General features: G+C 38.3%; 1 protein-coding gene across 2 annotated transcripts in view; it reads left to right on the forward strand.

Annotated features, from left to right (window-relative positions):
• Nucleotides 1-15,826, forward strand: part of LOC140243752 (potassium/sodium hyperpolarization-activated cyclic nucleotide-gated channel 4-like) — a 26,309-nt gene continuing 10,483 nt past the window's right edge. For both annotated transcript variants that reach the window (XM_072323418.1, XM_072323419.1), the window contains exons 1-4: nt 1-403; nt 8,809-9,043; nt 12,697-12,886; nt 14,612-14,763. In XM_072323418.1, coding sequence (XP_072179519.1) covers nt 304-403; nt 8,809-9,043; nt 12,697-12,886; nt 14,612-14,763 — 677 coding nt within the window. In that variant the 5' untranslated portion in view covers nt 1-303. The remainder of the gene's footprint in view (nt 404-8,808; nt 9,044-12,696; nt 12,887-14,611; nt 14,764-15,826) is intronic.

A 15,826-nucleotide genomic window follows, 5' to 3' on the forward strand; every position in this document is an offset into this window, starting at 1 on the left:
CTCGCCGAGCTTGCATGCTATGACCACACTCAGTCGAACATCAGAACCCAGAAACAGCGGCTGGGAATGAAAGTACGCCTAGCCGCTTTCACGATAATTCCGTTTCTGTAACAAAGCGATCTAAACTAGGACACGGCATCCCTCTCGAATCACGTATAACAAGGTCAGTTAACAATCGACGCGCAAAACAAACGCGTCATCAAAATCCACTTTCGGCACTTTATACTGCAACAAATGAGCGACGATTTTCGTACGGGAGGAGGACAGTAAATGAAGTAAGGAGTAATAAACAGGAGAAAAACCATGGCCAACAAAGTCGAACCAAATAACACGGATCCGATTTCCAGGATGAATGCAATTCGTCAGGAAATGGAAGCACAAAAATTGAAGGAAAGAAGTACGGGTAAGTTGATTACCCCAATGTGACGTTTTGTTCTCATCAGCTCAAGTTACCTGTGATTTTTTTTTTTTTTTTTGATCCTGCTGCTTTAAGGAAACTTCTAATCGGCGTCAAATAGAGTCAGAACTCGGATTATACATGCATTCAGTTCTCTGTGCTTTTACTATGCACAATGTTTCCTTGAGGAATGCTCGTTATATGATGCGCCATATCTTTTTAGGAATAGAATGAGTGCTTTATAAGATTATCTGTTCTTGTTGTTACTAGACCCTATTACTACTACAATTACTATTACTATTACTACTACAATTACTATTACTATTACTATTACTACTATTATTATCATCATCATCAGTATTGTTATACGCCAATACAATTTGCAAGAATGGTTAGAGGCAACACCTACAAAGAGATATCATGACCAGATAATGATATACATGCAAAGGTAACGTTTCCCGGTATAATTCGAAGTATATCGTGAAATGATGCCATATCCCCACATTTTGTTGTTGTTTTATGCACGTGGTCAAATAAGATAGAGAACTACAACTGAACCAAAGCTCGTAGAAAATAATCGAATTCCTATATCAAATCCTGATTTATAGTTAGATACTGCTTTTCCACTTTTGTGGAAGAAATCAAAGACATTGAAAGACGGGCAAATATTAGTTGTTTGTTGGTTAATGTGTTCCTTATTTATGATCGTGACTTATCAACGTCATGACGTATATTATACTCTGAAAGCATTTAATTACTCTCCCTGAACTTATCCTCATTTAATATGTATATAACTCTTCATCATGTAAGATTAAAAGCCCGGTCACAGATCATATCGAGTCAACTATAATGCTCAACGAATTCGAAATTTTTAGGATACGCTCGCATCCATCGCTAATTACTAGAATATAATATCTTATTGTTTGCAATTTGTTTGACGTTCTTTGTATCCATTAGCTCTTCGTAGGGATTCGCGGAGAGACGCTGCAGCGAATTTTTTTTTTTGGACATATTTAAATTAATAATCAAAGAAAATCGGTTCCAGCGTATCTCTGCGAATCCTTGCGAACGTATCTTCAAATTGTTGAATTCGTTGGGTATTCCTTGGTTCTATGCACGCTCTATAGTGGGACGTCCAAGGTTGCCCGTGGGGGGAGGGACGCGAGGGAGGATTGTGATTCAGGAGAGGGAAAGCGAGAGAGATTGTTATTGTCACATTTCAAGGTTATAGATCAGTTTTCTTAGCTGACGTTTATTCAAATATCAAGTAAAATGCAACGAAGACTAGTTAGGGACACACACACACACATGCACACATATCATGTATATAATATATACATATATATATATATATATATATATATATATATATATAATTATATATAATTTATATACGTACATACATGAATGTATACTTTAAAACTCCACCTACCGATACGTCTTTCATATCATTTCTTTTCAAAACACAAAATCTGAGAGTCCAGTAATATCAATGTTCCACTCCTTGATGTAACTGATCATTTGTCATTTCGCGTCATTGATAACAAAATCGCTTTGTCATGTTTTTAACAGCTGAAACAGATTGAAATTTACCAACGTAACGAGAAAATGCGTAAGAAGAAAAAAAAAGGCATGTGTTGCGCACGGTAGTGACAGAAAAAATGTACTGAGTATCCGTATGATACAACTGTGCAGTGCTTGTTCATGTATTTGGTTCCATGTCATTGTTTGTTCCTGCGACAATGGATTGCTCCCATGAAATATCTGCACGTAAACTAAACATAATTTCTACCCACACACGCAACCCTAACTCTAATCCTACTCCTCACATCAAACTAAACCTACAACCGCAGCAAAACCCTATCCCTAACCCTTACCTTATAGTCCTTTCTATGGAGACGATTGGAGCAATATTATTGTGGCAGGAGCGGTTTTATTTACCTCGCATTCATACCAGACCATTCAAAGAACCGAGGGTAAGATGATATGTAGCCTACATTGTTGTAGTCACCACAGACTTTGATTAAACTCTTGCGCAGTTTCCGAATTTACTCTTCACCCTTCATAACTTGGTTGAAATGATTCCTAAAAGTGCTTAAAGTCACGACCTCTGAGTGCTTCGTTTCCGGACATTGGTCTTGACATCGCACTGAGGGAAAAATAAAAGGCATCCGCACGCCGACCGGTTAAAAATGATGTCACAAAGGGCCAGGGACTCAGCGAGATTCAGGGAAGAGAAAAGAAATAGACAGAGGGAGAGAAAGAGAGGAAGAGAGAATGACAGACTGCATAGAGTCAACACATTAAAGAGATTACACATCCGCCAAAAGTCAAACACAACGATATCAGGTGTTAGCTATCGCGATCACGCCATTCCAGGGACAACCGTCTGCTCCGCAATGCGGCCGAGTCCAAGGCTTCATAGTAGCGCGTGTTATCTGCGCCGCAGGCTCGAAGTTGGTTACCCCCATATGCGAGCTCTACACCCCCCCCCCCCACGCATACACACACACACACACACACACACACATACAGAAACACAAAGAAAAATGAGGAAAAATAAGAGAAGAAAGAAGAGCTATTCAAGAACTTAGGCTTATTCTTATTTGTATAGGCCATTATTGCCGCATTTTTTTGTGCATCGCAATTTCAAAGAGGAGTGCAAACTTTCCCTGAAAAAAAAAAATTCAGATTTGACATTGTAATGATTCTAATTCTAATGTAAACTGTTTGAGATACAAAGATGCATTCTATAGTCTTCCTTTCTATGTAGTTGTCTATCGTTGGAGTTAATTCTCGTGAGCATGCTGTAACTGAAATGTTGGCTGCTCACCAACAATCCTTATTTAACAACACCGTTGTTGTCACTTCCGACATATTTCATAACATTGGATGTGACGCTCAGGACAAGCTGGTAGGAAATTTTTCATTTCACTGGAAATGATATTACAGATACGAGACAAACACTCGTCACATCTAATTCTTCGCATTTTTCCTGAATGTTATTAGTATAATTAAGCATAAACATATTTCACGAATGTCCTTTTATTTTTTGGGAGTTAAGTATGTAGTCTTGCGTCACTTTCAATTTCACTGATTTGCTGCTCATGCACGATATATAATATCAGTTGCAGGTAATGAAACAACCACAAGTCTTAGCGATATGCTTGCCAAATAGCGTGTAACCAACAAAAAAAAGAAAAAAGAAAAAGAAATTTTGAATAACTATGTCGCAGCAATTTTGCGAGAGAGTACCCACTGGTGGGAACTGGTGGAGAAAAGACAAAACAAATGTACATGTTTTCACGAACTATCAGACACACACACACACACACATGAGGTAATCTGTGTGAGGACACAAAACACCTACACTCAAACACACACGGTCACACATACACACTAATGAAAATATACTCCACAAGACCATGATGTGATATAGCAACACACACACACACACACACGCACACACACATGAGGTAATCTGTGTCAAGACACGAAACTTCTACACTCAAACACACACGGACACACACAGACTAATAAAATAACTCCACAAGACCATAATGTAATATAGCAATACACACACACATACATACACACACGCACACACACATGAGGTAAACTGTGTGAGGACACAAAACTTCTACACTCAAACACACACGGACACGCACACACTAATGAAATAACTCCACAAGGGGTTATAGCAATATACCCAATTTGCCCCCTCCTCTATCCCTCTTTCTTATTTTGAAGTTGATAGAGATGACAATAATTCGCCACATCACCATTCGTGTTGGTTTATCGTCAGTAGATGTGAAACAATAGTCTGCATGCATGAAATCTGACGCAGGCGTCGCATCAGTTTACTCTTACTTCAAAGCTCCAAATAAACCTTGTGCGAAACTTGGATTCCTTCTGGAAGAAAGTGATGTGGTATACAGACAAATGAAGCTGGAACATATAGAATCATATCAAGTCGTTTTAGTTAATATTTCCTTTCTCTTGCGCTTGATTTGGTTTCAAGCAGGTTAGCAAACGGGCAATTGAACTCGATAGTGAAGCATTAATGTTATCACTTTTAAGCAAAAAAAAAAAAAACAACAACAACAACAATATGACCATAATTTATCAGCTTTCGGCAGTTATACCACTGTCCAATTAACGTCTGATGTGGGAGGGGAAGGGGTGGGAACGGGTGGTGGGCATACACAATCCGCCTTTGGCAGTGAGAGAAGATAATATTTCCCTTCCTTCTTCTTTTTCTCCTCTTCCTCTTCCTCCTCTTCCTTCTTCTTCTTCTTTCCTTCCCGCTTTGGGCTTCTTCTTGATCAACTGAAACAGCAGGGGTGAATTTGTCAAAGATGTTTTTAAAGTTACGCCTTTAGATGGGTATTGAGGTAAAATGTTTACAACGTGAGTGTGAGCCCAGGAAAAGTCAATTTTACATATTCTCGTGATTTTGAAATAACCAGCACTGCGTGTGTGAAGTGAAACAAGGGCTGCAATATTACAACTTTAGAGCATCACCACTGTCCTAAAAGACAAATATATACGCTTGTTTACTTATGTGTTGCTTGAAGGTTTGCATAGTGAAGTACACCGCAAATCTTCCTCCCTTGTTTGCTTTTGTTGTTATTATTATTGTTGTTCTCGGGTCATACTAGGTGTTGATACCATTACCTGGGACAAACATTATTTTCTTTGTCATGTTAATGATGCTGACTTCTCCTGGTTTTCATTTATATAGACAATGATAGAGGGCTGTTATCTTTAACCTCCATTTTTTCCAAGTGAGAATCTCAGTGTCCGGCTGAGTGCGGCGTCTTTCCAGGTTGCTTGCTTTTTGGATGAAATCAGTGTAGGCACTGTCTCGGTCAGTAGGAATGTGGTTGTTCCCTCTAAATTGCTGACACGAATCACTGATTTGCGCGTAAATTTATTGGGCGCGCAGAGCAATTTCACAAATTTCCGAAACGCTGAATTAAGTATACTTTATTGCGTTGTTTCCGTATCAAAGATGTTACGGCGTTCAGAATTAATAAATGTTCAGATTATGTCTACATTCCTCACAGGTTATTTTGATCTAACATCTGAGAACTCGCAAGTAGAGCGCAATTCCGACGACGCAGAAATCGCATCAGTGAACAGGAATATCAGTTCGCTTCTTTTGTCATGATTTTGTTCCATTTTAACGTACAAATTCATGTCAAGGTAAATGGCAATGCAGTATGCTCGGCTAGCGCAGAAACCACTCACTTCTGTCTGGGTGGAATATATCGTGAATCACATAGAGATAAAGTTGCTATCGATGTTCACAGGATTTTTTTTTTTTTTTTGGGGGGGGGGGGGTTGTTTCAAACATGAAATTTGTTTCAAACAGTCAAAGGGCCGTTTTCGAAGCCCCCTCGTGATAGTGTGCTCTCTGATTGGCTGAAGTATACTGAAAAATTCTTATACTTTGTAATAATTATATATTCTTCAAAAGTTCCAGTAATACATGCTTCAATGCATCGGTCATTCATTGCAGTGCAATGAAACATCAAAACGCAGGACCCATCACCTCGCAAGAATAACCGGCTATCAATTTTTGCCTTGTCCACAAATGTAGTGTTGCAGCACAAACCTCATTAAAACCAACTATTTTAACGTTAACGGCAAAACATAAGTAGAATTCAAATCAAGTAGGAAGGTATAACACAAGCAAGAAGATTTGGGCCGTTTGAAGGAACGCTGTCTTATTATGTAACAGCGACAAGTCGCTCAGATCACTGAAAGTTCCAAGTTTATCTGACAGGAACCTTGGAAAACTATCCGCTGTGAATGCGGTTTTTCATAACTATCCATCATGGTTTGCACTATGCGGCGCCTCGCATTTGACGTCAGCCGCTACAAGGCGACGAAATGACATCAGAACAAGACAAAACAAAATGAATGAAATAAACTCACGATATAACATGAATCAGAATCAAATGAACTCGGAGCTGCAGTGTAGAATCTATGTGCTCGGAACAACTCGAGACAAACAGCGTTGCAGGATGTATAGTGACTTTGTAAAACAAACAGACAAACAAACAAAAAACAAACAAACAGAAGACTTGGCTTCCGACACAGCTGGGTGTAAGATTACCCGGGATTCGCATTGTCCCAAGATGACTCAGGTTTTGATACATGGTTACTATATTTGACGGGTGAGCGATTGCGCAGTGCACCATTGTGGAATTCGGGCGTGATTGCCGCCAAATCTAGTCGACGTGACAAAATGAGATATTGCGCCTTGTGCTTGGGAGCCTGTGCGTCTCCGGACAGTGCTCTCACCTTTTGGCAACTCGGGCTCATTCATACTGGCGATCGAGATGAAACACTCCGTGTGAAATGCGCCTAATAAGACGACCTGATCCCACTCGGGCGTAGATAATAGTATAAAGCTACCATTCACACGTGTCTGTGTTCAAGGGTGTAAGAAGCCAAAACAACCTCATATCTCCCAGGTGCGTGCAGAACAGATCACGACAGAAATAGCACAAGTGCCCCACTTTCTCGTATTCTGAAAATCAAATCGCAGCGACGTTAGGTCGCTGTTATTGCCGGACGTATCACTGCTCAGTGTTTGGAATTGTATCGAGAGTGGCGATGTAGAACTCGGTTGGTTGATTGCCAACTGAAAACTTGAAGGATTGTGAATAACGAGTGGATATTTAGTGACATCTTGAGGATAAAGGAGACATGCAAATGACTCGCAAGCCGATGGTGACTTGCTGTCAACATTTATCAACTTGAGATATCTGAAACTAAAGCTGCTTGAAAAAAAGAATAACACATCTAAATCATAAAATGCTGATACTTACAATAATATATTATCTACAAAAATATTTCTTGTTTTGTAACGAGTGCAGTATCATCGAAAAGTTTACTTTTTTTCTATGTGATGATGACCTTTAACAAAAATTGAGAATGGTGTTTATCTTTTTTTTTTTTCATTCAAGCTCGTCATATATATATAATATATAAATTATATATTATATAACGCCTGAAGATATCCTTGTCATTTGATTGGTTGTGTGACATCGGTCATTCGGCCCATTTCACTGTGACGTCATCATCCGTGCAATTGTGGCTTCATTTACTGTGCAATTTTGGATCCACACGTTTTGCTCCATTGCACGCTCGCTGAGAGCCCGACGATCTCAGATTCTCTCTTGTTTCTAAATTACTAAAACATCAAATGACAATTAAGGATCTATATATAAAACAAATAATAAATGTTTTTCATTTGTGCGCCTCGTTGAATGGATCATTTCATCTTTCACCTCATGAAATATTCTGTCCATTGCACTCTTAAACATTCATTATTTGTATACTGTATATGAGATTATATATATATATATATATATATATATATATATATACATACATTTATATATATATAAGAGAGAGAGGGGGGAGAGGGAGATATGTATCAATAGATAGATTATATACATCAATAGATGAATATATTAAAGATTTTATTCCATGGGTTGATTCTAGAACACAAAAATTGAGAGATAGAGATAGGTAATGCACCATTAATGTCCGTTGTATTGTAATGGTTGCACCAATGTTGTCTGGGATCCCCGAAGGAGACGCATGACGCGTTGAAAATCTGGTGCACCAACACGACCAAAATACGTTGGACATTAATAATGCATTACGGCTTAGGCCTACTTTCCATTCATTTGTTGGAGATGAATATAGATGATATTGTATATAAAGTATATCTATGTGTGTATGTGTGTGTGCGCGCGCGGGCATGTGTTTGTTGTGTGTGTGAGTGTGTGTTTGTATGTATGTGTGTGTGTGTGATTGTGTCATGTCGGATGCAAGAGACCACTAGTCGATGATTCCTTTTAAAGGGATGTTATAGTATTGGTGGAGATGAAGATTGGGTTTTTAACTTTTTGCGAGATACCAAGAAACCACTTATGAGAGCATACCATTTTAAGAGGAATTCAAAGTTTGTTTGATGAAAATTTGGTTTTGGAATGGCTAAGATATCCAAAAACAAAGTAAAACAAAGCTATCATAATAAAAGGTATCTAATCACGCTGTTTTGGATATCTCAGCCTTTTCAAAACCAACTTTCATCAAATAGATATTGAATTCCTCTTGGATATGCTCTTTTATATTTCATTAGATGTTTTTCATTATTTCATCAAAAATGTTTTGGATATCTCAGCCTTTTCAAAACCAATTTTCATTAAATAAACATTGAATTCCTCTTGGAATTACATGCTCTTTTATACTTCATTAGATGTTTTTCATTATTTCATCAAACATGTTAGAAAAGGAAAGTTAGGTCTCAACCAAAACTATACGATCCCTTTAACAGTTCAAAACGATCATAACATATTGATGACGTCACTGTCTCCCTGCATCAGTTCCGAGTGATACTAGAGTGGCCCGGATGACTCGTGGCAACAGCCTCATCATCGAATTCCCGGACCAGAACACGAGGCGGAACTCGATCTCGATACCGACCAAGGAATCACTCTTCCTCGCCTCGGGCCGCGAGTTCGTGAAGAAGATCTACCGCAGCGAGAAGGCGCTCAAGGATGAGCAGCAGCGACAGCAGAGTATTAACCTCTTCGTCATCCACCCGTTCAGTAACTTTCGGTAGGTACTGGAATTAGATGCATTTTGTTTCATTTCATTCCATTTAATTCCATTTAATTCCATTTCATTCATTTCAATTCATTTCATTTCATTTCATTTCATTTCATTTCATTTCATTTCACTTCATTTCATTTCATTTCATGTCATGTCATATCACTTCATTTCTTTTTATGTTATGTCATTTTATGTCATGTCATTTCATTTCATTTCATTTCATTCCATTTCATTCCATTTCATTTCATGTCATGTCATTTCATTTCATTTTTATTTTCATTCCCAAACAATACATCTATATAATTGTGTTGGTGTTGTTGTTTTTTGCCATTGCTGGCACCCTTGTCTCTTGTAATTGGTTTATTATTGATAATTTCGATAACCATGGTGATTGTACAGAAGCAAAAAAAAAAAAATAAATAAATAAACGTCTTCTCCTTTACTAGAAAGATGAATGAACTCCAAGATGGTATGCTCGATATTTTGAGGTGAAGAATACTGACGAGCATGTGTACTTTGTGTTTGTACTGCTTTAACTTCATCTAAGGGGGAATCTCGGTAATTCAGAGTGCAAGTTGATCGTCACATCAACTTGTATTGTTTAATGCTTTGCTTAAAGAGAAGGCAAACCCAGAGAGCAATGTGGATAGAGTGAAAGCAGCAATATTAGTAGAACACATCAGTGAAAGTTTGAGGAAAATCGGACAATCGATGCAAAAGTTATGAATTTTTAAAGTTTTGGTGTTGGAACCACTGGACAGCTGGATGAGGAGACTACTAGAGGCTATGACGTATGAGTGGACAACAACGCAAAGAAAATATAAAGGAAATTCAACAAAATTAACCTTTAAAGTATAGCATTATGAAAGAGCACTTGAGTAACCGCTTTCAGAAAGCAGGGGGGAATAATTGCTAAGCTTAGCATATGTCAGTATCAAGTTCATGGAATTTGTCATTTTCATGAAAAATTGACATTTCTGGAATTTTCTTTATATTTTCTTTATATTGTTGTCCACTCATACGTCATAACCTCTAGTAGTCTCCTCATCTAGCGGTCCCAACACCAAAACTTTAAAAATTCATAACTTTTGCATCGATTGTCCGATTTTCTTCAAACTTTCACTGATGTGTTCTACTAATATTGCTGTTTTCACTCAATCCACATTGCTCTTTGGGTTTGCCTTCCCTTTAACGTCTAAATTTCATATCTTCTCCTTCTCACGTAGAATAGATTGTAATACTTTCAAGAGTTATTGCCTCTGAGAAGCTTTGATTTTTAGTCAAAGTCAAAAGTAAGTCAGAGTTTTATCTCCGGAAGCAAATAGAAGCTATTCTGTTGAAAGAATAAATTCGAAATTAAGGATTATTAAGGTGATGTATAGCCCAAGTTTATGGACGTTTTCATGCTCATCGCTTTTCTGTAGATGTCGCCGTAGGCACATCAATTTTTTTCTTTTGTAAAGCTATTGCGGTAGCGACAACTAATCGTCACGACAAACAGATTTCGACAGATCAGACGATGTTTATATTTCCCCAAACTTGTCAAGATATCCTCATGGGCCATATTGACGCGTGTGATGAAAATGGTTTCCCCCGCGTCCATAATGTTTCACAGACCGCGCTCCGGGAGCGAGCCGGCTTGTCCGACATGCCTCGTTACAAAGAAATGTCGTAGAGAATTCCCGACATGTTGCCATGAATATACACAACGGCCCTTCCGCCCTGAGAACTTGCATCACAACATAATTCCAACCCACGAGAGAGGGGGCGATCGCCTATCTCGAAACCCCCATTAGTTCCCGATACTCGTATAGTCGGCTTTCTTTCACGTGGCCGCAAATCGACAACTTTGTGACGTACATATCCAAAGTGGCGGAAAGAAAAACTCTGCTTCAGCGGTGATGCGTGGAACTTTGGTATTGAAGATCTGTAATACACACACACCCCCAAACTCCCGACATACAGTGCCGAAATTAGTTGCTGTGCCAGTAACCTATCGTAAAATTGTCAAGTCAATTTCCGCAGCAAAGCGCGAAGACGTACCAGCCGACTGTCACTTTCTTCTTCAAAAATGACTATCCCATTAATGTATTTTTAGCCTCCAACTTCATTGAAGGAACTATACCAGAAATTGATATATATTTCGAGACCCATTGAAATATTTTATGTATGTTACGTCCCCAGGCTCATACGTCTTTTCCAACAGTGATTTAGAAAACTCAATGGCAACGCTGATATTCATAGTTCATCAGGGTTGAGGAATTTAGCCCATTTCAAATAGATCCCCCAACCCATCACCCCTTCATCGATGAGACTGATTCTATGTATAGGACAAACAAAGAGGGTGGGAGGGAATGGGTTAAGGACGCCAAATAATACAAACAATCAAGTCTGACTGTTTATAGCTGTATTTCATCAAACTCCACTGAGCACACAACATTATTCCGCCGTGCGAGATATTGTATGTCGTTTGGATGCTCTAGCATCCGAATGTATACACCGATATGTCACATTTTGAACAGACCACGAGTTTATCGGGCGAGCACGCATTTCAGTACCTTAAGCTGCAGGAATGCTTTCACGCTGGCTGTCCGTAAAGTCTAAATCTGCAGTAGATTGCGAAACGAAGGAAGACATACATCATTAAATTGATTTCATTTCATCTTCCAAGCTTAAAGTCGCCTCGCTCTTCGGCTCTCCTCATTATCGGGTGTGTGTGTGTGTGTGTGTTTGTCTATGTAGGTGTGTGTGTGTGCGCGTGTGTGTGTGTGTTTGTCTATGTAGGTGCATATGTGTGTGTGTGTGTGTGTGTGTGTGTACGTGTGTGTTTCAGATGTAATTTTCAAAAGAAGGTATTTTTGTGTTCCTCCAAGGACAGACATTAAATCTAGGTCTTTGAATTCGCAGAAATGTATAATTGTATTATCCAAGCTATCGTCCGCGTGTAAGTATACTTTTAATTTGTCTACCTACACTGTCTGTCTTTGCTTATAGAGATATGATTATAATAACGTGCAAAGGAGTTGGCATTTGCAGAGGGATCATACTGTATGCGAAGGTTGATATAAATAAAGAAAGGAAACAAAAATTACAACATCAAGAACAGAGGTGTCAGTAAAATGTGATATTAGATATCATTATAATTATATACTTTCTCACGTTTACTGGGAGTCCAATTGACACTTTTAAGGTACTCTATGCAAATTTGATAAGTCAATAATGACATCTTCTCCGGAGTCCCCAATGAGCTTTATACATACAAAATTTCGCTTGATTTCTTTCCTCTCTATCCCCCTCTCGCCCTCCCCCTCTCTCTCTTTCTCCTTCTATATGTCTCTTTCTCTCCTTCTTTCTCCTAATGGTGATGATGATGATGATAATGATAATAATAATAATAATGATAATAATGATAATGATAATAATAATAATGATAATAATAATGATATAATTGACTTTATATGGCGCTATATGCTGGTGTTTCTAAGCGCACTGGTGCAATTCATACAAGAAGACTAGAAGACACAATAACATTAGGACGATGCAAAACCAAAATAACAGTAACAAAAAGAAGAGGAAAAAAAAATACATGTGATACAGTGATACAATAGTTAATAACTAACCCTTTTTCTCTCTCTCTTCGACTGACCGCAAACCCGCAGGTGGTACTGGGACCTTTTCATGGTCTTTCTACTGCTGGTAACCCTCATACTACTTCCGGTCAACGTGGCCTTCTTCAGCGACGAGATCACCCGCTACTGGGTCATCATCAACTGCGTGTCGGACTCTCTCTTCATGGTCGACATCACGCTCAACTTCTTCACAGGCATCGTCCTCAACGCCGAAGATACGGTGAGGCTCGCCTGCTCCCCTTTCCCTTCCCCAATACGCTCTTACACAGTCATGATTTATACAGACACGCAGGCAAACATGCAGCCGTAATACATTCATGCACAATAAGAATGATAAACGAGTTGCAAAGCGCTTATGACCCCACGCAAGAATGAAATTTCAGCGTCGAGTGAAAAAAAGAAACTGTCCACCAACAAGTATGCATGTGAATGTAGGTAAATGTATGAATATCATGATTGATTGATACTATAAATATAACTGCATGTAGTACATTATATACATGTTATGTAATTGCATATAGACATACAGAGATTGATAAAGCATTTATATTTAACCGTATATTGATATATACATGCATACATACATACATACATACATACATACATAAATATTACATCATAATGAAGGCTGTAATATTATATTCAATTAATTTATTTTTCATTCTCATTTTTCTTCCATCAAAACATAACACAGAATAAATCAGGAATTATATCATAAGCATATTATATACATTTGAATGTGTGAAATATACAAAAGATACATAATAATCATGTCAAATGATATATTCTGAACAACGTATGTTATACATCATAAATATTATGCAAACTGTTGATTTTGAGACCATTTTTTTATAGCTCTTCATTCACGTACACTGTTGGCAATTCCATTTAGATATTGTAATTAGCAAATGAACTCAGTATGTGTACACTTTTCCCATGAGAAATGAGAAAAGATTGGTAAATTTCAATTCCTCTTTTTACCTGAGTGCGTTAAAAATTCGTGTTTCCCGAATCATTGGAAGGCTTTCCCGTAGTTTAAGAGTCCCAGTATGACCGGTTACAGCTCGTTATTCCGAAGGTTCGTTTTTCCGAATTTCATTTTCGGACGAACAAATCTTCGGAATAACGAACCTTCGGAATAACGCCACAAATGTTCGGATTAACGAACCCTTTTTCATTTTCGGATTAACGAACCTCTAGGTATAGGGAATTTGTGTGTTTCGGATTAACGAGCCTTCGGAATATCGAACCTTCGGAATATCGAACCTTCGGAATAACGAACAGCACCCGTATGACCAGGGGGTATAAAAGTTGTGAGATGTATAGTGAGTCATCAGAAATGCTACAGCGGTTCGTATAACACCGTCGGCGTTTAGAAGCTCTGGGCGATTCACCGCAGTCTAAGGAATAAGTCATATTTGTTTCACGAGCAACCATTTGATTTTAACAGACTTAGCATGAATTCTCATGGGTTTTTTTAATCTTTTCTTACGGGGTCGTCAAAATAGTAATTTGCACAATTTTCTTTCAGTCTGCACCAAAGCAGTTTCCTGCAAAATATTTGAAGTTATTATGGAGACCGTATGATAATGTAAAAAAATATAACCCAAGACTGAGTGAGATATACATAAAGAATGAGAGAGAGAGAGAGAGAGAGAGAGAGAGAGAGATTGGCGAATGAATTGTGCCTTACGCATAGTCACAAACACATACAAACATACATACACACGCACATACACACACAAACACAAAACAAACGCACATTTTAACTCATTCACACACGTTGGACGCTTCAACGTTAATTATTCAAAGATGACAACTACCAAGCCCATTATAGAATTACAGAAAGGAAATTTAGCTCAGGTTCTGAAGTTTTTAGTTACAGGATCTCAGAATTTGTCTGAAATTTATTTTAAAAAAAAAATCCCTTTCCTTTTCGTTTCAGGTGATATTAGACAGACAAAAAATCGTTTTCCGCTACCTGCGAGGCTGGTTTTTCCTGGATTTCATTTCGTCGTTTCCATTCGATTACATCTACCTGTTTCTGGAAGGATCCACCGTCGCATCTCAAACGGCTCTCGCCTTCAGAATATTGAGGTAATTGCAGCTGCAACTAATACCATTGTCATTAAACAGACTACGCATGCTTAGTGGTCGCGTAACGGATGTCACTAAACTTCGGAGTGTATACGTGTATCCATAGAGTACGCAGAAGAATGTAAAAAGACATATCAGAGAATTTAAAGGCATATATTGTATATAGGAAATGATCCCGAAGTGATAGTGATAGAAATCGAGTACCACGCAATAAAAATGAAAGGAGCACATACGACTTTTATGCAAAGTAAACTTGATGAATTCGCCGGTATTGTCAATGAATGACCAATGAAAAGTAATAACTTGAAAAAAAAAAAAAGATGCAAATACTGTCGTATGAAGTACAGTCAGCTATGGACTATCCCATAATGCTACTCGTCTGAAATGAACAGATTTGTAGAAAGAGAAACGAAAAACTTAAATTCAGAAATTTCTTCAGGAATGTATAGAAATCATGAGAAACACAATCGTGTGATTACCAGTATACATGATATAGGTAGCAGTGGCTCATAATTATATAGAACAGCAAAGCTTTAACAGTGCACGTAGGTTTTGAGCACCAATGAACATCTAAATTTACCTAGGGAAGTGCTGTTTTCTGACACTTTTTAGGGAGGCAGGCAGTAGGTGCATGAATATTCGTATTGATAATGCATCGATACTCAACGAAGCCCAGTGAAAAATCGTAAAACCTTGCACAGACAAAGACCAATTTAATGGCCAGGTTCTTCTCATTGATCATCTGCTGACTTGCACATGTATGCATTTATTCATAGGTGAGACATCCTGGCAATTATTTCAAGCTATTTGTCGGCTCGTTCGAGAGGATGCATTTATTCATGAACGTCTAGCCCAGTGTTTGAACTCGGGGAGCTGACGCTTGTGTGTGGATGACGAGAGTGGTCTATTGTTCTAGTCGATTTATATTCCTGTCGCATTCACGCCTCCTTAATTCTTTAAAACTTACCGTCAATATAATAGTGACACAACTTTAGTGCCTTGATTTGCATAGAGGCATTTGCGAGCAACCGTACGCCAACCCATGTCCCCTTAACTTTTGTAT

The sequence above is a fragment of the Diadema setosum genome, chromosome 20 (genome assembly GCF_964275005.1).
Source record: "Diadema setosum chromosome 20, eeDiaSeto1, whole genome shotgun sequence".
In the NCBI taxonomy this organism is placed as follows: Eukaryota; Metazoa; Echinodermata; class Echinoidea; order Diadematoida; family Diadematidae; genus Diadema; species Diadema setosum.